The sequence below is a fragment of the Carex rostrata genome, chromosome 5 (genome assembly GCF_964058835.1).
Source record: "Carex rostrata chromosome 5, lpCarRost1.2, whole genome shotgun sequence".
Taxonomy (NCBI): Eukaryota; Viridiplantae; Streptophyta; class Magnoliopsida; order Poales; family Cyperaceae; genus Carex; species Carex rostrata.
Genome location: NC_135922.1, coordinates 1943549 through 1967095, shown reverse-complemented (window position 1 = coordinate 1967095; position 23547 = coordinate 1943549). Strand labels below are relative to the sequence as shown.

At 32.1% G+C, this 23547-nt stretch overlaps 1 protein-coding gene and 1 long non-coding RNA gene across 2 annotated transcripts; one reads left to right on the top strand and one right to left on the bottom strand.

Annotated features, from left to right (window-relative positions):
* The first annotated feature begins 4229 nt into the window (after nucleotides 1–4229).
* LOC144554555 (anthranilate O-methyltransferase 3-like) lies at nucleotides 4230–7061 on the top strand. The gene is made up of 4 exons (XM_078302872.1): nucleotides 4230–4386; nucleotides 4662–5066; nucleotides 5474–5758; nucleotides 6502–7061. The coding sequence occupies exons 1-4, from the start codon at nucleotides 4312–4314 to the stop codon at nucleotides 6859–6861; spliced, it is 1125 nt and encodes a 374-aa protein (XP_078158998.1). The 5' UTR covers nucleotides 4230–4311; the 3' UTR covers nucleotides 6862–7061.
* Nucleotides 7062–17385: 10324 nt separating this feature from the next.
* Nucleotides 17386–18750, bottom strand: LOC144553705 (uncharacterized). Its single transcript, XR_013511448.1, has 3 exons — nucleotides 18437–18750; nucleotides 17810–17904; nucleotides 17386–17440 (listed from the first exon to the last, which is right to left on the bottom strand). It is a non-coding gene; the product is annotated as an uncharacterized LOC144553705 (long non-coding RNA).
* Nucleotides 18751–23547: the final 4797 nt, after the last annotated feature.

The following is a 23547-nucleotide window of genomic DNA, read 5'->3' as shown; positions in this document are numbered from 1 at the left end:
AATCCAAGGAAGAATAAAGAGGGGAGGCTTTGAGATTCGTGTAGAATCAAATGAACGGTTGATATTTTTCACAAATTTGCAAAAGCACATATTTAGATATGTCTAATTTAATGCGGTTACAATTAATCACATCCAATCTACGCAATTTGCATTTCATTTATGAAAATCCTATTTGCTAAGTTTCTTTTTAATTTAATAAATTGTAGTCTTATATTTTTTTTGTTCCTATAGCATGTTATAAAATTTTCAATTTATTATTTTAATTAACTAAAATTTAATTGGTTGTAAATTTTTAGTGTTAGTCTAATTAAATAAATTTAAGATTTTAGACTATAATCTTTCATGTTCTATATTATTGATATTTATTGTTCAAATATTTCTAGTTCTTAATATGCTTCAATCCACTAAATTTTCATTTCATCAGTTACTGGTTATAATTTTATAATTGTTCATTTAATAAATTCATTAGTAAAATTTAGATCATTAAATCTTAGTATAAATTTTTTATTTGTTCAGATTTTATTATCAATAATTTGTTTAAAATTACTATTAATCATGTTTATAATTATTTAACAATAATTAAAACTAAGGGTTATAACAAGTGGGGCCTTCACAAATTTTCCAAACCTTTTCAATGTCCATATATTTGATTATAAATCTGTAGACTGCATATACATGAGAAAATATTACTTTTCCAGTTGCTTTTCAAATTCAAGGCTATTTAAGACTTGAGACTGTTAAATTTGTCTTGCCAGGCCCCCTGCATATATATATATATGATCGAATATTATCTTTGGCTCTGTCTAACAACTTTTCAAACAATTACTTTTATTTTATTTAAAGCCAAATTAATAGAAGTGGGACCTTCACAAATTTTCCAAACCTTTTCAATGTCATATATTTGATTATAAATCCGTGGACTGCATATACATGAGAAAATATTACATTTTCCGATTACTTTTCAAATTCAAGGCATGTATTACGTTTGGCTTTGTCTAACTACTTTTCAAACAATTAATGGTTTGAAACTTAAGTTCACGTGATCTGTGTTTGGATAAAATTTAGAAATTAGCATAGTTAAGAAACTAGTCAAAATATATCAAATTCAAATAGAGTTATCCGAATTGTGTTAAACACCGTCCTTAAGTGCATATTGCATCTCTATCGTGCATGACTACAGCTGCACAGGAAGTTCGTAGTTTGTGATTCGACTTGAGTTTGATTAAAAAAAGTTCGTAATTAATTTGATTCGAAATTAGTCCGTTCTGAAACAAATCAAACCAGCTCGGTTCGAATTTTATTCAATCTCAAACTCAAACTTTGTATAGTTTGTTTGAAATTAGTTATTTAACTATTTAGATTTGAATGTTAAATAATGCAAAATGGCTACAACCATCAATCTTTAATAATGCAGGAACTAAATTTATATTAGAGCTCAAAATTATTAATATATGGTAACTTATAATAGAAAAATGCTTCAGTAGCGTAACAAATTCACAATGAAAATAAGTTCGATTTGACTAGGTTCATGCCGTGATTTTAATCACAACAACGTAAAAGGTAAGAGAATTTTGGACTGGACCATAATTCATTAGTGTGAATTCATGAAAGGTAAAAGGTAAAATGAAACTAATGCATAAACTACCAGTGGTTGCCAAAATAATCCGTAGTTCATGATTTGATCGACTTCAATTAATTTGTTCGAATGAAGTTCATTTACAGCCCTATGCATGACTTGGAACTGCAACCCAGATAATTCGGAATTGTTGTTTCTTAGCCACAACCATAAAAATGACTAATGATAGCTCTGCAATATCTAGCGGTTGATTGGAATTTAATAACATTGAGACTAAATGGAAAAACGAGAATAAATAAAAATGACTCATTTTCCGTGGAAGGGATTGAACGTTTTTTCTTTCCTTTTTTTTTCCGATGCAAAACGGAGAGGAGAGGGTTCAACTCTAATCAAATCATTTGAGTTATAATCAGAATTAAGATTAATAGGAGAGAATTCAGGAAGAATCGAAGAGTGGATATCAAATTTCCTTAAAAATATAGGTTAAAGAAAAACAGAATTAAATTAATTTGATATGAGATTTTCATTTTAACTATTAAGTTTGTAAATATTACAAATTGTAATGAAATTTTGTTAGAAGGTAACACACTTGAATTTTTTAATATCAAATTAAACAATTGATTTGTGGCCTATCAATATGGACATGTTTTTAATAAAAGCATCATGGAACGGGTGTCATTACTAGAACTAGCGTGATATATATATATATATAGAGAGAGAGAGAGAGAGAGAGAGTGTGGCTAATATCAAAACGTTTGCACCACGCCTCCCGTGCAATCAAGTCATTTTCCAATTTTTAAAGTCCAAATGATCAATCCGAACCGTTAGATGTGTTCTCCATATTAAAATGTGCTTGGAGACCAAATTTTACATTTTTTGGAATTTGTTTACTATTTATTAAGCCACTTTGAAAATCGCTGATCCAACGGTAGCTTCTGATTTTACTGTTTGGTTAAGCCACCGTTGGATCACCGATTTTCAAAGTGGCTTAATAAATAGTAAAAAAAATTCAAAAAATGTAAAATTTGGTCTCCAAGCACATTTTAATATGTAGAACACATCTAACGGTTCGGATTGATCATTTGGACTTTAAAAATCAGAAAATGACTTGGTTGCATGGGAGGCGTGGTGCAAACATTTTGATATTAGCCACTCTCTCTCTCTCTCTCTATATATATATAGGGTCCGGCTAAATTGCTGCCGGCAGCATTTCAGCAGAGGTGCTGCCGGGGCTATATTTAGCCGTGTGATGTTCAAACAACAAATCCAAACCGTTAGATGTTTAATCTATATTAAAATCTACTTGGAGACCAAATTTTACATTTTTTTGGAATTTTTTTACTATTTATTAAGCTGGTTTGAAAACCGTTGTTTTCAGTAAATTTCTGCAGCATTGAAAAACAGCGGTTTTCAAACCAGCTTTATAAAAAATTCCAAAAAATGTAAAATTTGGTCTCCAAGTAGATTTTAATATAGATTAAACATCTAATGGTTTGGATTTATTGTTTGAACATCACACGGCTAAATATAGCCCCGGCAGCATCCCTGCTGAAATGCTGCCGGCAGCAATTTAGCCGGACCCTATATATATATATATATAGTGTAAGGCTAAGGTGCTATGGGTTGCATAGAGACCTACGGTGCTACGGCTCAATCTTCGAGTTTTCAAAATCTAAACGGTCGATCCGAACCATTCATCTTGTTCTCCATATTAATATGAGTTTGGAGACCAAATTTTACATTTTTTGGAAATTTTTTACTATTTTTTTAGATAGGTAAAAAATTCTGCACCATTCAGATATTTGATTTTCTACCTATCTAAAAAAATAGTAAAAAATTTCAAAAAAATGTAAAATTTGGTCTCCAAACACATATTAATATGGAGAACAAGATGAACGGTTCGGATCGACTGTTTGGATTTTGAAAACTCAAATATTGAGTTGTAGCACCGTATGTCGCTATGCAACCCATAGCACCTTAGCCTTACCCATATTTATATATATATATATATATATATAGATGAGCTATGCTACTCCATGGAGTAAAATGAGTTGGTGCTCCATGGCACTATATTTTTATTTTGAAAATCCAAATGACCGATCCGAACCGCTCAACATGATCTCCATATTGAAATGTGCTTGGAGACCAAATTTTATATTTTTTGCAATTTTTTTACTATTTATTAAGCAATTTTGAAAATCGCTGATCCGATGGTCCAGAAATTTTTACTGTTCACAGCAAAACAATAATTTTTAAAATTGCTTAATAAATAGTAAAAAAAATTCAAATAAATGTAAAATTTGGTCTCCAAGCACATTTCAATATGGAGATCACATCTAACGGTTTGGATCGGTCGTTTAGACTTTCAAAATGAAACTACGGCGTAAAGTACAAAAGCATTTTACTCCATGGAATAGCGTAGCTCATCTCTATATATATATATATATTACGAGGAATTACCAAACTTCACCAAGTAATGAATTTACAGAGTTTAAGGCTTTCTCTGTTATAGCAATTTTAATATAATGAACTATCACGGGTGTTTGTTTTTATTACAAAAGTTTCTTTGTCATTGAAAATTCAAAAGTTCTAGAAGTGTCGATAACCTCACCTACCATCTTAGATAAGTAATATGGCATTTGACTATGTTGAGATTTGCGTATAAGTAGTACCTTTGCACAGACGCATATGCATTGTAACTAAAGAGAAAGAGAACACGAAAAAGAGTCCGGAGCATGGAGGTAGCAAAAGTTCTTTGCATGGTTGGCGGAAGCGGTGAAACAAGTTATGCTGCTAATAGCAAGTTGCAGGTGGGGTTTTTTTTGGCAACTGCAATTTTATTAGATCTAGTAAAGACAAAAAAAAAAAAACTTTTCTGTTTCCTAAAATATGTACAATAGGATTAAGTGTATCAAGTATATACATAATATTTTAATGCTGTTATTGTTTATGGATATAAGAAGTATATATATAAAAGGTGTTATAGTTTAACGCCAAAAAAAAGAACCTGATTAACAATCTCTCATGCTGTTATTGTTTATGGATATATCAAATAAATAACATGCATGTGTGATTATATTATCAGGAGAAGGCAATACTAATGTCCAAGCCTATGCTCAAGGAAGCTGTCAAAGAAATATACAAAAATCTACTTCCTGAGAAGATGGTGGTGGCCGATCTTGGCTGCTCTTCGGGCCCGAATACATTTTCCGTGTTGTCGGAAGTGATAAAAATCATTGGCAATCAATGTTTGCAGGTGGGACAGCAGGCTCCTGAGATTCAGTTCTTCTTAAACGACCTTCCCAATAACGATTTCAACAGCATCTTTCAGTCGCTTGACCATGTTGATCAGACGTTAATGGCAGAGAAAGATGCTATTATTGTTCCCCATTTTGTTGTGGGCATGCCCGGATCTTTCTACGGTCGACTTTTTCCTCGCCATAGTGTTCACTTTTTCCATTCCTCTTATTCCATCACGTGGATTTCTCAGGTATATACATAACCTTTTCTGAACAGTTTTCTTTTTGTTAAATAGTAACACAAGGAACAAGATAATGAGATCAGGATTATACTGAACTACTGAAGATAATTCTAGCATATATTTAACTTTTTATGGTACATTCCATTTTTTGTGAAACATATATAATTACATATATTTAAAAAATATTGTTAAAAGTAAAACTTAGTATTATAGATATGTTTTAATTAAATTATTTAGATAGAGAGTATATCAAGTTTGAGTGATAACTGCAAAATTATTATATATCTGAGTCGGAAGTCATCTATTATATATATGACTGAAGTCCTTTCTTAGTCATACAGCTCTATAATATTATAACGAATTTTCTTATATAATATAATTAATACATATGTATATAAAAATATAAATATGTGTAGGTACCTAAAGAGATAGAAGACAATAGAAATGGTATGCCTCTAAACAAAGGAAACATACACATTGGAAGAACAAGCCCACCTGTTGTGGTGCAACTATATCAGGAACAATTCCATAGGGACTTCTCGCACTTTCTCAAGCTCCGCTTTGATGAGCTCGTACCTTGTGGTCAGATGCTGCTATCATTTGCGGTAAGGAATGAGAAGGACATATTGGATGGAGAGCAAAGCTGCCGAAGCATACTCTTGGAAATAGTTAGTGAGTCACTGGATTCAATGGTCCGAGAGGTATTAGCAAAAAACCTATAGTGCATTTAAAATTCTTTACAAAATTGTCAATTAAAATTAGGAGGGTTCAAGTGCACCATGGTTTTGTGATCCAATTATGCTTCACATCATTATTTCCATTTGTAAAGTTCAAACAGTCGATCTGAACTGCTCAACATGATTTTCATAATAAAATATGCTTGGAGAACAAATTTTATATTTTTTGGTACTTTATAATTAATAGTTTACCACTCATGTTTGAATATGGTATTTATACAAGACAAGTTAAATTCCAGGTTAACAAACATGATGTACGTATTCATGTCCACCCAAGCAACTCTTGAACTTGGTTGAAAAATTTTTTGTAGATAATTAGTACATCACTAGTAAAATTCAACTAAAATAATTAGAATCTTGAAACTTAGAATATTAATGAGAATAGAAAATATAGAAACTTAAGTCTCCCAAATTTAATAAATAATGGAGTAAAATGTACAAGTTCTCCGTATGGTTGCATTGGCATCAAAATTGTTTCATTCTGAAGGAACCTTCCATTATTAATTCCCACTTGAGATTGCATTAGATGAGCTAATGCAAAGATTAAACATACCATTTAACTCAGAAGCTGTTAATCTTAAGGCCAGTGCAAAGGTTCAGGGGATAGATAGCGAGAGATAAATACATCTCATTATTTCTGTCAAAAAAAATAAATTAAAAACATCTCCCATTTCAGTATTTCATTGTGCATTTCTTTACATTTTAAGGGAATCATGGAAGAGGAAAAGTTGGACACTTTCAATATACCTTTTTATGCGCCTTCTGCTGAAGAAGTGGTGGCAATCATAACCTTACAAGGGCTCTTTGAAATTATCTCCTTTAAAACATTTGTGTCGAACTTCGACCCATTTAATGATTTGGATGACGATGCTGAGTTCAACAATGTCCAAAGCGGCACAAATATTGCAAAGGTCATGCGGTCTGTGTTAGAGCCGATGATTGCATGCCATTTTGGTAGCGCTATAGTCGATGACTTGTTCTCAAGATTTGCCATTAATGTTGCGAAGCACCTACTCAAGGAGAAGCTAAAGGTTTCTGTTTTAGCTCTCTCACTGAAGAGAAAATAATAGACCTAAATCCGACAAAAATGTTTTCTCAACAAAGTTTGTTAAAAGTGTTGGCCTATTCCAGGCCGTGTGTTGTTTTGTCTTATATTTTATATTTAGCGTGGAAGAAAGAAAGAGTAAGGAAAATAAAGGCAACAAAAATTTCCGTGCTATATTCATATTTTCAACTCTCATACAAATTACAAATTTTTTTTTTGAGATGCCCTTTCGCAAGTCTCCTCATCAGTTGAGTTAAATGCAACATTGTCAGCATTATTGAAATAAGTTAGATCTTTAAGGTCTAATAGACGGTGATTGTTTACATCTTCACAAGTTATATTAGTAACTGCAGAACAACCAAGCTCCGCTCGCCGGTTATCAACCAGCTTGAAATAATTTTCCAAGATTCCTGCAGGGCAGGTTAATTGTCCATTATTGCAAATTCCATAATGCCCACAATCCTAACATACTCTTTGAATATTATGCCTCATATGTGAACACATATTACCGATATTTAATTAGTATTTGAGAAAAATTAGGCAGCATTTCCCCTTAACTTCCCAAGTATGCGTAAAAACTACATACTCGTAGGAGCAATAGAGATAAATACTGTCGAACTTTTCTCAAACACTAATTAAATCCCACTAATATGTGTTCACATCCTAAATGAGATACAATATTCAAAGAGCAGTCCCAAACGAGAGACTATCCAAAATTAATCACTATTGGATTAATTTTGAACGAGCATGGACCTAAAAATATCAATAGGACGGTTATTGGACCACAATACACTAATTATTTACATTATCTAAACAAATCAAGCATGCATGCATTAATTAACAATTTACCTAAATAAGCAATAATAAGTAACAAAAAATTAGAGAAAGAAAAGAAAAATATATATATGACTAACCTTAGCAAGCAAGATAGAGAGGAAAAATGCAAATTAACTTCAAAAATCTCAGATCCCGCCTTGATCCTTGCGCATAAATCAGATCAACATTTAATACAGAGAGAGAGTATTAATTGATCAAAACGGCGCTGGAAGAAGGTCTTTTATATGTTACAAAATCCTAAAATAACCTTTCTACACTGATATTTATCTATAAATCTGTGTAGAAAGCCTGGAGAGAGCTACACGGACTTTTATATAAATAGCCATGTAGAATTACTCTTTCTACACGGACTTTTATATAAACTGCTATGTAGAATTGTCTTTTTTTTTCAATTTTTTTTTTGGCTAGCCTCCAATTTTGCTAGCCGGTATTTCTATGTTTTCAAAAAAATTTCAAAATATGAAAATATAAATTGCTATTAATATAATGAAAAGTGCCAATACGGTTTACAGAGGGTAATATGAAAATATCAATTGCTATTAATAAAATGCATGTATCTTCATATTACCCTCTGTAAATCCTCTTGGCACTTTTAACTCATATCAGCAGATGGACATACAAGGAACTAACCAAAAGACTGGTAGGAGGGGTGGCCGAGCATATGTGCCTGTGGTTAGATCCGAGTCAACTCCAATGCTTCGAGGAGGCGCAATCAGTATATCGCTACTAGTGGGATTTGGATTCCTATTGATATTCTGAAACCTAATATATCATATGTACTTCAATTCTTTATTATTTTTACCTTTCTGTGCACTTTGCAAATTAAAATGTATGATAAGAGATTTACTTTTGTCAAATTTATATATGAATTGGATATGACAATTAATGCAGCAGGTATGAATGACTTGAATATTTCTTACATATATATCTCTAGCTGAGTAATTCAGTAATTATTATTCCTTTCAGTTTCGTGATATAATTAAATGTGACTCCGATATTTACAAACATCTTCATTTACTAATAGTATGTTATATAATTATTAGGTTACAAATTATTAAATATCGATATTATGAGGATGGTACAAAGGTAATTTATGGTTCTAGACACAATTCAAATGCAAGTGTACAACCTTACCGTATAGTATTAATTACAGGTTGTCGATCCACATGAAGTATACTTTTAAAATACCGACACTACTTATAAAAAACGATTAAAATTAGTACTTATCATAAAGTGAAAATATTGAAACATGAATATTGTGCATGTCTCACTTTTTTATTTCCTATTGACAAATTGGAAAGTACAATAAATTATGAGCATTAATCCACACGTTCGATCATAAATGAAATACGGATAAGATACGTTTTGGAGATTAAACTCGGATTAGAAATTTAATTTAAAGCATTCATCACATATTATCTGAAGAGATTTATACGTACGCTAGCTGTTCTAAGTCGTAAAAATACAGATCCACGAGCAACGTACGCATCACTTGATCTAAAGAAAATTTTATGGTGGCTGTCTTCATGATTCCACCTAACAAGTTATAAATATATATGCTTTAGTCCTGTGCTTCATTTTTATTTGGTTTCTTATTGTTTTTTTTTTTTAAATGCTGACAGTGGCTGTCATGGTATCGTAATTTGATTTCAAATATTAAAGAATATTATTATTGTATGACAAATTACTAATTGAAATGTGGTCAAATTTTCAATATCAAAGATTATAGTATTAAACACTTTTCGAAATGACATGATTCATCGTACGAACTTATAGTAAACTAAGGACAGTATCATAAGTTAATTAAGATCATATAAGATATAGACATATTATTAGAATGAGGAGGGTTCAAATGCACCCAAATTTTTGTGCACCCAAATGCACCCTATATTTCAAATTCTTTTTCTCCGTTTTCAAAGTCTGAATAGTCAATCCGAACCGTTAGATGCGATATACATATTAAGATGTGCTTGGAGACCAAATTTTACATTTTTTGAAATTTTTTTACTATTTATTAAGTCACTTTGAAAATCGTTTGAGACGTCATTCCTAGAACTTATTAATCTATACAGTACATGTTGAGGTGCAGAGTTTGCAGTAAAAATAGGTATCTTGATGGAGTTACTACTTGCTAGAGAGATCACCAAACTAAAAAATCCTTCATTTGCAAAATCAAGACTTGTCTACCTCCAAAAAATTTATTTGCGCAAAAAATAAAATGATTCTTTCGTGCATTTGTTTGATCAACATAAATTTCAAAAAATTTAACATGAACTTAAGAAAATCAATTACGTCAGATGGATGAGAAGACAGTTTGCCGGAGCTTGGAGCCATGGTTGGTGATGAAGCTTGGGCTAATTTGCTGACGGGCCAGGTAGAAGAAGGAGACACCCCCTGTTCTCTTTCTCTGTCGCAGGAAAGGAAAGCGGGAAGAAGATCAAGGAAAAAGAAAGGGCATCAATTTTCAGAATTACTGCAGATAGGGATGCACGATTCAGCCATTGCTACAATTTTCTGGATTACTAGAGAGAAGGCTAATATCAGATACTGGAGATGATTGAAAGAAGCTGAGGCGTGTCATTTTGGAAATGAAACGTCGCAGCCAGATCACATCTGAACCTTTAATCTCAAATGGGACGTGCGGTTTATATATTGGATTACTTTTGGAGCACAAAATGTTGGAGCGTTTGAACCCTTCTCTCTCTCTCTCTCTCTCTATCTATATATATATATATATATATACAATTACACCGTTTTATGGTATATAATTAGTAATTTAAGATAAATTATAATAAATTATCTTTCTCCCTATATACAAATGTTAATTTCTCTAGTCATTTTTTATTTTATGAAAATACTTTTGAATAAAGAGGTAATTTAGAAAAAAAATAATTAAGAAAACGTAATTTTTTTTATATAAAAAATAGCTGCATTTAGATAAAAAAGAGTATTTGTGACAATACATTTATAAAACATTCATAAATAATAAACTCGATGCATATTAGTTAAAGTATTGTAAATTTCACTTCTTGAAATGAATAGATATGAAAGAATTATAGAATTGAACGATATACAAGATATATATTAATTACAAATTTGATAGGTAAACATGAAATAGAAAAAGAGTTTAATTTTAGATATATAATATTAACGGACAAAAATTAAATATTAACTTTTTGATCTGACATATGTACTTCTTTTTTAACCAAGTACACATATGAAAAGTTTGGAGCTTGGAGCTTGTGGGGTAAAAGAGAGATTAACCGACCAAGTACACATATGAGGAGTAAAAGAGAGATTGTGGCAATGTTATATCTTAGAACCACCCCTATTCCATCGATGCAAGATTGGACTGTTGATGGCTTAGTTAGCAAGTACACATATGAAAAGTTTGAAAATGAGTTACATTGTCCCTGTCTCTATATTTATATCATTTTATTTATTTTTTGTAAAAAATTACATATTAAGCGACAATTTTGGAAATTTTTTTTAACAATCTATTACCTTTTTCTAACTTAATTTTGATGGATTTAGGTGAGACTTATGAATCTAAAATATGGAATCGCACAAATTTATCTCAAAAGAAGTATGTTGTAGCACTAGTCCTCTGTAATTATGCAAATAACAATTGTAACCCATTGTTAAAAAAATATTTTACATTGAATAAATCTAAAACTAATAAGATGTTTTTATTGTAGACAATAACTTATTTGAACATGTTGTTTGATTGAGTTTTGCAATCTGTCGAGGAATTAGGAACATTGTAATTGTCTGTTGTTAGCAGTATTTTTTATGTGTTGGAATTATTTCAGCATGTTTATTGATTGAGTTTTGGATGCAATAAACTTATTTTTTTAATTTTGTTTATTTGGTTTTCTCTAATATTTTAATACAAAAGTGTTCCAACAAAAAGAAAAATACAATTTTCGCCATTAATTACTTGAAGATAGTGACAAAGATAATGTAAAATAAATTAATAAGAAGTGTAGCGTAAAGTATTGGTAATTGTATTTAAAGGATGTACCCGACATGTTAAACGTGTGTAGTACTTGACATATATCACTTATTAAAAATGAAGATTGCATGTCTTTTGTGTGGGAAGTTGCAAATTAAAAATTAAATAAGAGATTTTTTTGTTAATATTAAATAATTAGGTTGTTTGACTTTCAACCTTTAGTCAAAAACAAAGAATATGACATGAATGAATGATGGCTCGAATGCAAAAATAAATTATTTGCACGAAATCTATTTCAGAAATTTTATCTTCTCAGAGCATTCATCTCGTGTCTTCACAATGTAAGATGATATATACGCAAGAGTTACCAGCTGCCATAACTTCGGAGGGCTAGAAGTTAAAGATCTACAAACTTTGAACCAGGCCTTACTAGTGAAGTTAATTAAGATCATATAAGAAATAGACATATTATCCTATTCTATGGATTGAATAAGGTAATAAGAGTAAAAATACTTTTTGGAGGTTAAACACAGATTAGAAGTTTAATTTAAGAGATGTCTTTGTAGTAAAAACAACAAATCAGTTGAATTATCTAAAGAAAATTTTGAGGTGCATGGCTGTCTCCATGGTTCCATCCACCTAACAATTTATGCTCCCTATATTAAAATGTCCGGGCCCAGTCAGCCAGGCCAGGACTCTATATGCTCCAGAGAATGAGATGCCGAATTATAATATGACAAAATGGCTAGTTTAGCGGATTCTTTATTATGGCGATGGTCCTCTAACGGGATATTTTCTGTGCATTCTTATTATCTTTGGCTTGAGTATGGTGGGATGGTCAATACTGAATTTACTGCGATTTGGTCTTCCAAAATCCCTCTTAAAATTAAGATTTTCCTTTATTTGCTCAAACGAAACAAGGTTTTAACTAAGGAAAATCTGATTTCGAAAGGGTGGACTGGTGATACCTCATGTGTCTTTTGTGGTGCTTTTGAATCTACTGATCATCTCTTTGTCCATTGCCCTTTCACTATTCAAATTTGGTGATGGATTTCAGCACATAACAACTTTATTTTTGAAGGTTATACAATGGAAGATATTTGGTATATTAATGCTTGTATCCCTCTCAAGAACAAGCCATTAGTCGAGCTTGTCCGTAGTGCTATTCTATGGTGTATTTGGCTTGTGTGAAATCAAATATGTTTTCAAAATGTTTCAATTTCTTCTTTGCAGGTGGTGAGTTCTAAGATAATAATATCCTTATCTACCTTTTGGTGTACATCATTGTATGATGGTTCTTTACTGCTTTTATCTTTAATTTTACCTTTACATACTAATGACATTCCCTGTCAGGTCATAATTCCATTAGAGGAAGAGGTGGATTCATTAGAAGTAGAAACAATCGAGAGGGATTCAATGGTGGCAGATTCAACGGAAGATATAACCCATATTCTTGGATTAGAGCTCCTAAATAGTTTGTAGGCTGTTTGTTTTGGGTAGTTTTATGGTGTTGCATCACATGTTTAGTTTCCCTTTATTTTGGATACTTGTTAGGTGTACTGTGTTTTTGGTACATGTGGTTGCTTTGGCTGTGATAAGGCTATTTTGTTGTACTGTTTTTAGTTTGACTGCTGGCTTGTCCCAGCTATTGTATCTGTTCTAGTTCCAGTTTTTTGGAATTGGCACAGTAAGACAATTTAATTTCTAATGAAATCGGTGGGAATTACCCACTTTCTCAAAAAAAAAAAAATATGACAAAATGGGACACACATACAGCTCAACAACTGTGTGTATGTATATACACACAAACCTCTTTAAAACATGCAAACATAGTGCCATATAGCATGTACAACATTGTATCAGGTGCGCTTAGAACAGGTCCCTAAGTCTTGGCTGCCTATTTGGTCAAACATATACATCCGCGGAAACCAACTTCATGAAATGGTTTTATAATAAATTCAACTATATATTTTTATATAGAAGCAATACTTCGACAGTTCCACTGCATAGTAAGCAATACTTTCAAAATAATTGTCTTAAGCTAGCGTATATGATAAAATGGGACCTGCTGTTCAACAACTAACCCTTTCATACAGGGAGGCATAGATATATAATTATGTATGCACAATATTTGTAGTCTTCGCACACGTATTTGGTCAAACATGCATCCACCTAACCAATTGTCTTAACAATTATATATATTTGACAAAGTAAATCTCTTATAGCATTCTAATTTACAAGTGCAAAAAATGGTAACAATATTAAAGAATTGAAGTTTGTTCTATTAGATTTCAGACCATCAAGATAAATCCAAATCCCATTAGTAGAAATAAACTGATTACTCCTCCTTGAAGTGTTGGAGTCGATGCAGATCCAACAACGGGCACATATGTTCGGCTACCCCTCCTACCAGATATAACCACAACAGTGCTTCCTGGGGGAGGAGGAGGACTATAAACAGAAGGCGATATCTCAAAATCAGCAAGTTTGTCTGATATATCGTTCTGTCGGTGGATCGAGCGATCGTCACCACTACTCGCAAGTTGAATTAGGACAATTATTGATACAACTCCAAGTAGCAGCTTCATTTCTGCAAATGAAGTTAATGCACAGCTGATACTTTTCTTTTCTTTTGTCTAGGATAGGAGGATGTGTTGAGAAGCGGAAATAGATGAAGTCTTACTATGCAATGGGACCGTGGAAGTTTGTTTGGAAAACATTGCATGAAGGCGCTTGTATATATAGTTGAATTTGTTAAAAAAACACTTCATGAATTTCGTTAGGTGGATCCATATATTTATGTTTGACCAAATACGTGTGCGATGACTGCAAATATTTACGCTAATCCCACCGATTGATTCTTTTTTTTTTTGCGTGGACCCATTCAATATTAGTTGGATTATTTTAATTATCCCCTAACCGACTTTCCAAACTTTGAAAGGATCCCTTTTTTTATTATTTCATTATGTCATGAAAAAAAAAATTAAAATAAAGGAATAAAAAAGAGAAATTTGATAAAATAGAAGAAATTTTGATGAAAGCTTTCGTTACTGATAAAAGATTCAATTTCAAGCCCGAAAGAAATTCCGACTACGTCACGTTAATTCTGAAAAGTCGTTGCAGTTCAATTTGGATTCTAAATTCATCACTATCTGATAAATGGAGTTCTCTATAATCTGTGTTTTCGATTTGTTTTTGTTGAATTGGATTCTGAAATGAGTTTTAGATTATGATACATATTTAACATGATAGCAGGTTTGAGGTTCAAATTTGATTTGTGAAATAATATGATTGTATGTTATGAGAATTTGAAAAATGATATGAATATTGTGTGACTTGTTTTAGGGATAACATAGAACCAGGTGCTATCGCGCGCCGGTTAAATATGTATTCATAATTTGATGTGAATTTGTGTGGATTATAGAGAAGCGCGTCGTTAAATAACTTGTTACTGAGCTTTGTAGCTCACTCTGTATTGTTTTTGTTTGTTATTTTTGTTACGACGTAGGTTGACATGACGATGGATGGATGTGAGGGTGGCTCTCCTGTTGGGATTCCCGGTCCGGCAAGGGGTCGTGAGACATCTTCATTTACCAGTGTTCTCAATAGCAAGTTATAGCTGCATTATAACATTTTTGGACCATAAAAGCTAAGCTATGTGACAAAATTGCACTAATTTAGCTGCGACCGCATGCATAATATTGTGCATGCATGATACATAATTATATATCTATGCCTCCCTGTATGAAAGGGTTAGTTGTTGAACAGCAGGTCCCATTTTATCATATAAGCTAGCTTAAGACAATTATTTTGAAAGTATTGCTTACTATGCAGTGGAACTGTCGAAGTATTGCTTCTATATAAAATTAAATATATAGTTGAATTTATTAGAAAACCATTTCGTGAAGTTGGTTTCGGCGGATGTATATGTTTGACCAAATAGGCAGCCAAGTCTTAGGGACCTGTTCTAAGCGCACCTGATACAATGTTGTACATGCTATATGGCACTATGTTTGCATGTAATTTTAAAGAGGTTTGTGTGTATATAATACATACACACAGTTGTTGAGCTGTTTGTGTGTCCCATTTTGTCATATTATAATTCGGCATCTCATTCCCCGGAGCATATAGAGTCCTGGCCTGGCTGACTGGGCCCGGATATTTTAATATAGGGAGCATAAATTGTTAGGTGGATGGAACCATGGAGACACAGCCATGCACCTCAAAATTTTCTTTAGATAATTCAACTGATTTGTTGTTTTTACTACAAAGACATCTCCTAAATTAAACTTCTAATCTGTGTTTAACCTCCAAAAAGTATTTTTACTCTTATTACCTTATTTAATCCATAGAATAGGATAATATGTCTATTTCTTATATGATCTTAATTAACTTCACTAGTAAAGCCTGGTTCAAAGTTTGTAGATTTTTAACTTCTAGCCCTCTTAAGTTATGGCAGCTAGTAACTCTTGCGTATAAAATACGTATATATTATCTTACATTGTGAAGACACGAGATGAATGCTCAGAGAAGATAAATTTTCTTAAATAGATTTCGTGCAAATAATTTATTTTTGCATTCGAACCATCATTCATTCATGCCATATTATTTGTTTTTGACTAAAGATTGAAAGTCAAACAACCTAATTATTTAATATTAACAAAAAAAATCTCTTATTTAATTTTTAATATGCAACTTCCCACACAAAAGACATGCAATCTTCATTTTTAATAAGTGATATATGTCAAGTACTACACACGTTTAACATGTCGGATACATTCTTTAAATACAATTACCAATACTTTACGCTACACTTCTTATTAATTTATTTTACATTATCTTTGTCACTATCTTCAAGTAATTAATGGAGAAAATTGTATTTTTCTTTTTGTTGGAACACTTTTGTATTAAAATATTAGAGAAAATCAAGAAAACAAAATTAAAAAAATAAGTTTATTGCATCCAAAACTCAATCAATTAACACGCTCAAATAATTCAAACACATAAAAAATACTGCTAACAACAGGCAATTACAATATTCCTAATTCCTCGACAGATTACAAAACTCAATGAAACAACATGTTCAAATAAGTTTGAAATAACACTTTGCAAAATAAAAATAAAAAGAATTAATAATAACTTCCACATAAAAATTGAAATCTCGAAATAAACAAATTAAGGAGGGAGAAAGACCAAATTCAACTAGAGAGTATATAAACAGTAAAACTTACATTCTAAATCAAAGCAGCATCTGAATAACTTGTGACTTGACGATAAGAGCAGCATCTGCAATGACATTGGTTAAGAACAATTCATTCAGCGATTGTCTCAAATGCTTCCAACAGAAACTTTTCTTTGCATAGTAAATATTTACATTTTGAGGTTTTTCCTCTATTGTCTACAATAAAAACATCTTATTAGTTTTGGATTTATTCAATTTAAATATTTTTTTAACAATGGGTTACATTGTTATTTACATAATTACAGAGGACTAGTGCTACAACATACTTCTTTTGAGATAAATTTATGCGATTCCCTGTTTCAGATTCATAAGTCTTACCTAGATCCATCAAAATTAAGTTAGAAAAGGTAATAGATTGTTAAATTTTTTTTCCAAAATTGTCGCTCATTATGTAAATTTTTACAAAAAATTAATAAAATGATATAAATATAGAGACAGGGACAATGTAACTCATTTTCAAACTTTTCATGTGTACTTGCTAACTAAGCTATCAACAGTCCAATCTTGCATCGATGATAGTTGACAAGAATGATATCAACAGAAGCTCAGAGGGATCAAACTCATTGCCTGGCACCAAACAAATGTGCAAGTTACTTGTATTTTTTAAAAAATTAAAAGAAAAATTAATATGCAAAATATAGCTTTGAAATAGAGGATTTTGAGAAAGTAGAGAAGAGTTATGTACCAGATAGAATGCATTCCCAGAAACAAACTTAAGATTTATGTACCATATACCTGTTAATTCATGGATATAGCCTTAAAGGGACCCAAACATAGCCTATGCCGAAAGGTTCAAAGCATTTATTATAACAAAAATTCACAAACAGACTATTATTTTGACATAATTAAGAAGAAAGATTCAAACCACACACAATTAATTCTAAGCAAAAGATTTATTTCACTACGAAAAAGATTTGGAATCAAAGGGGTATTTACCGAAATCGACCGTTCCTCTTTATATGGCCGGTACTAAGGTCTTCACCTCGCTTCACGGCCGTCCGAATCAACAAGCAGTCATGCTAAGTTTACACCTAACAATTGGGGTAGTTTGTTTAAACCCAAGATTAGACATTACTTGTTATTAATTTTAGTTAAGACTACTAATGGATCATAAGTCATGCTAAGTTTACCATATTCAACTGACAATTGGGGCAGTTCATTTGAATCCAAGAATCCATTCCTCCAGTAGCTTCTAAGTTCAGACCTGTACTTTACTGGTAAATGGTAATAGCTACTAAAATTGCAATAGGACAAAATTCAGGTACTTCAATAGCAACAATTTGGTTTTGTAAACAATCCAATAAAAAAATTAAGTTCAGATTGGCTGAGTTAACGTTGCTTTCTGTGATCTTAATAGTGCCGACAAAATCAAATTATTTGCTTTCTGTGATTTGATTTGATTTGATTTGCGTTATGCGACAAAATGAAAATTAAGTTCAATAGCAATGATTTGATTTGCTTTCTGTGATCTTAAAAGACAAAATTCAATATTAGAGTCAACTCTCTAATTTAACTTGCAAACATAAATCAAATAAAATTAATCAAACAAGCATTGAAAACAACCTCAATTTCAGCACATAAGTCTCTTGATTTCGGAGGTGCGAACGAGCCTGGAGAGTAAGAAGAGAAATAGAGAGAGAGAGTGCGAACGGCGTGGCGATCAATGGTAACAGGCGGCGGCGATGCTTCTCTTCGCGATGAAGGTGAGCGGAGGAGAAAGGGAACCCTAGCGGCGCCTGGTGTTGTGCGAGGCAAGATGGAAGTGAGTGGAGGAGAGAGGCGATCAAGTTTTGGAGAAGGGTTTGGGGTTTCGATCCCGCGTCATTTTGAAGAAGGGTTTGGGTTCTGGCGCGTGGAGAAGAAGGGTTCTGGCGCCTTATTTTTACCCAAAATTTCAGCGATCAGAAAAAAAAAAACTTTCAGCAACCGGTGTTTGCGCCGGTCGCTGATACAATTGATCGCCTGATTTTGAGTGAAATTCATTTTTTTTTGGAGAAATTGATTTTCTGCGACCGGCGTCTGGCCCGGTCGCAAAAAAACATTTATGCTATAGTGTGTCATGACAGCCACTGTCAGACATTTTAAAAAAATTACGAAACCAAATAAGAATGAAGCACAGTACTAAAGAAAATAAATTTATAAATTGTTAGGTGGAATTAATCATGCAGACGACCATCTTAAAAAAAAATTTAAATCAAGTGATTCGTACGTTTACTTGTGGGTCTGTATTTTTACGACTTAGAACAGCTAACATACGTATAATTCTCTTCAGATAATATCTGACGAATGCTTTCAATTAAATTTCTAATCTAAGTTTAATCTACAAAACATATTTTCTCTGATTTGTGACATATCGTATCTGTATTTAATCTATAGATTATATAGGAATAATGTATCTAACACTTCTGAATCCGTATTTAATCTTACGATATACAATTTGCAACTAATAACATTCCTTCTGGAAACTTTGACTATAGTAAATAAAGATGTCGTCAATATCGAACTCATATTTAATTATATCAATAAAAATAGGAAAACAATAATCATTATTCCATTACTCAGATAGAGATATAGATATGTAAGAAATATTCAAGTCATTCATGCCTATTTCATTAATTTTCATATCCAGTTCATATATAAATTTGTCAAACTAAATCTCTTATCATACATTTTATTTTGCAAAGTGCACAACAAGGTAAAAAGAATAAAGAATTGAAGTATATATGATATATTAGGTTTCAGAATATCAAGATGAACCCAAATCCCACAAGTAGTGATAAACTGATTGCACCTCCTTGAAGCATTGGAGTTGACTTGGATCTCACCATAGGCACATATGCTCGGCCACCCCTCCGACGAGAAATCACAACAATCGTTTGTGGACGAGGAAGAGGAGGAGGAGGACTATAAACCGAAGGTGATATCTCAAAATCAGCAATTTTATTTGACATGTCGTTCTGTAAATGGATCGAGCTATCGTCACCTCTTACAAGTTCAAGTAGAACAATTATTGATATAACTCCAAGTAGTAGCTTCATTTGTTTTTCCTTTTATATTTGAGAGGTGGATGTCTTGCGATGTAAAAATAGAAGAAGGCGGATGTCTTGCTTCTATATATATAGTTGAGTTTATTAAAATATATATATATTCATGAGGTTGGTTTCAGTGGATGAATGTTTGCCCAAATACGTACGCGGTCACTTCAAAGAGGACCTTTTCTATATAAGCACCTGATAAAATATTGTTTATGGTCTATGATACTATGTCTCCATGTTTGAAATATGTATATATAATAAGTTGTTTGCTGGCTGGCTTGGCCCAGGTGTTTTAATATACTAATCATAAATTGTTTGGTGGAACCTGCTTGGGAGACGGCCACCTCCAAATTTTCATTTGATCAATGATTTGTTTATTGTGGACCTCTGTTTTTACTACCTAGAAAGACATGTCATTGTTCTTATTTGATGAAAGGCTAAATTTTTATTGTATGACGTATAGGTGCAATTTAATATCCTTGAGTTATTTAAATGCAATCTCATATGTTCGAATTTTTTAAAAAGTAATTCCGCCCCAATTTAGACAAAACACCAAAAGACCGAGTTCATTGCTAGTTAAAGTTCTTGCTAAAGAAGATATCATGAAATGTTATTTGACCATAAATGATCTTAATATTTCATTAGGTGATTAATTTCAAGTTGATTCTTAAAATCTAATAAGAAAAAAAATAGATATTTGAGATCAGAAAGTTGACCAATAACATTCGAGAAAAAGTATTATCAGCTTCAACTTGAAGTAATTCACCATCAAAATTAAAGACAAATTATTGACTCATACACGGTATGATGTTATGAAAGGTAAAATTATTTACGTTACGATAAAACCATCTCCATTACCACAATCTAAGTAAATGTTAAAGAACTAGAGATTTGTAATTAAATCTAATCATTTTCGTTGGTCACTGGCATATTAAATTTACACCTATATTTCTCGTATTCAAGTTGCATTTTAGCATTTTGCGATTCACGTTATGCAATTATGTACTGTAGGTTGTATGGTTAGGATCCATATTGTATTCTAAGAATTCACTCAAATAGTCAAATTAGTTGGTGTATATTAATTATTACCGATTGATATATCAGTGCTTTCATAGCTAGTATTTCTTTTTATTTGACAACATCTGTAAAACTATACGATAACTGATTGAATTGTGTCGAGAACCTATGACTTATTTCTTGAGATAATTGGGACCATCATATTACAAATTTACAATTTCTGAACCAATAATATTAAAACCTACTATTAGTCTTAAATGAGGATTTTATAAATATTCTCTGAGTTGTATTTATTATAAGATGAAACAGTGATACAATCAGCATTATTCTGCTAGATTTAAGTAATTGTCATAACGAGTGCCCATATATATATTTGACAAAGTAAATCTCTTCTTGCATTTTAATTTACAAGTGCGAAAAATGGTAAAAATATTAAAGAATTGAAATTTGTTCTATTAGATGTCAGACCATCAACATAAATCCAAATCCCATTACTAGAAATAAACTGATTACTCCTCCTTGAAGTATTGGAGTCGATGCAGATCCAACAACGGGCACATATGTTCGGCTACCCCTCCTACCAGAAATAATTACAACAGTCCTTCCCGGGGGAGGAGGAGGACTATAAAGCGAAGGCGATATCTCAAAATCACCAAGTTTGTCTGATATATCGTTATGTCGGTGGATCGAGTGATCATAACCACTTGCAAGTTGAATTAGGACAATTATTGATACAACTCCAAGTAGTAGCTTCATTTCTGCAAATGAAGTTAATGCACAGCTGATGCTTTTCTTTTCTTTTGTGTAGGATAGGCGGATGTGTTGAGAAGCGGAAATAGATGAAGGCTTACTATGCAATGGGACCGTGGAAGTTTGTTTTGGAAACATTTCATGAAGGTGCTTGTATATATATAGTTGAATTTGTTGAAAAAACACTTCATGAAGTTGGTTAGGTGGATGTATGTTTGACCAAATATTGAACTTTTTCTAAGCACCGGAGAAATATTGTGCATGCATGTTATATAATTATATATCTATGCCTCCATGTATGAAATAGTTATATATATATAATTAGTTGTTGAACTGCAGGTCCCATTTTATCATATACGCTAGCTTAAGACAAATATTTTGAAAGTGGAACTGTCGAAGTATTGTTTCTATATATAAATATATAGTTTAATTTATTAGAAAACCATTTCATGAAGTTGGTTTCGGCGGATGTATATGTTTGACCAAATAGGCATCCAAGACTTAGCGACCTGTTCTAAGCGCACCTGTGAAAATGTGTTGTACATGCTATATGGCACTATGTTTGCATGTTTGAAATAGGTGTGTATACACACACACACACACACAATTAGTTGTTGAGCTGTACGTGGGTCCCATTTTATCATATTATAATTCGGCATCTCATTCTCTGGAGCATATAGAGTCCTGGCCTGGCTGACTGGGCCCGGACCTTTTAATATAGCGAGCATAAATTGTTGGAATGAATTTCAATTAATTACAACATATGTGGGCTTATCCTTATATTTTTTTTTTAGATCAATCGATGTGTACGTTGCTTGTGGATCTGTATATTTACGACTTCGAACAGGTAGCGTACATATAATTCTCTTCAGAAAATATGTGAGGAATACTATCAATTAAATTTCTAATCTGAGTTTAATCTCCATAATTTATTGTACTTTCCAATTTGTTAATAGGAAATAAAAAGTGAGACATGCACAATGTTCGTGTTTCAATATTTTTAATTTATGATAAGTACTCATTTTAATCGTTTCTGATGAGTAGTGTCGGTACTTTAAAAGTACTTCATGTGGATCGACAACCTGTAATTAATACTACATGGTAAGGTTGTACACTTGCATTTGAATTGTGTCTAGAACTATAAGTTACCTTTGTACCATCCTCATATTACTGTTATTTTATAATTTCTAACCTAATAATTCTATAACATACTATTAGTAAATGAAGATGTTTGTCAATATCGGAGTCACATTTAATTATTTCATGAAATTGAAAGGAATCATTATTACTGAATTACTCAGCTAGAGATATATATGTAAGAAATATTCAAGTCATTCATGCCTGCTTCATTAATTGTCATATCCAGTTCATATATAAATTTGACAAAAGTAAATCTCTTATCATACATCTTAATTTGCAAAGTGCGCAAAAAGATAAAAATAATAAAGAATTCAAGTATATATGATATATTAGGTTTCAGAATATCAAGAATCCAAATCCCACTAGTAGTGATAAACTGATTGCGCCTCCTCGAAGCATTGGAGTTGACTCGGATCTAACCACAGGCACATATGCTCGGCCACCCCTCCTACCAGGAATCACAACAATGGTTTGTGGAGGTGGAGGGGGACTATAAACCGAAGGTGATATCTCGAAATCAGCAAGTTTATTTGACATGTCGTTCAGTAGATGGATCGGGCGATCATCACCGCTTGCAAGTTGAAGTAGGACAATTATTGATATTACTCCAAGTAGTAGCTTCATTTCTGCAAATGAAATTAATGCGAAGCTGCTTCTTTTTCCTTTTGTTTAGGAAAGGCGGATGTGTTGAGATGTAAAAATAGATGAAGGCGTATGCTTAATTACTATGCA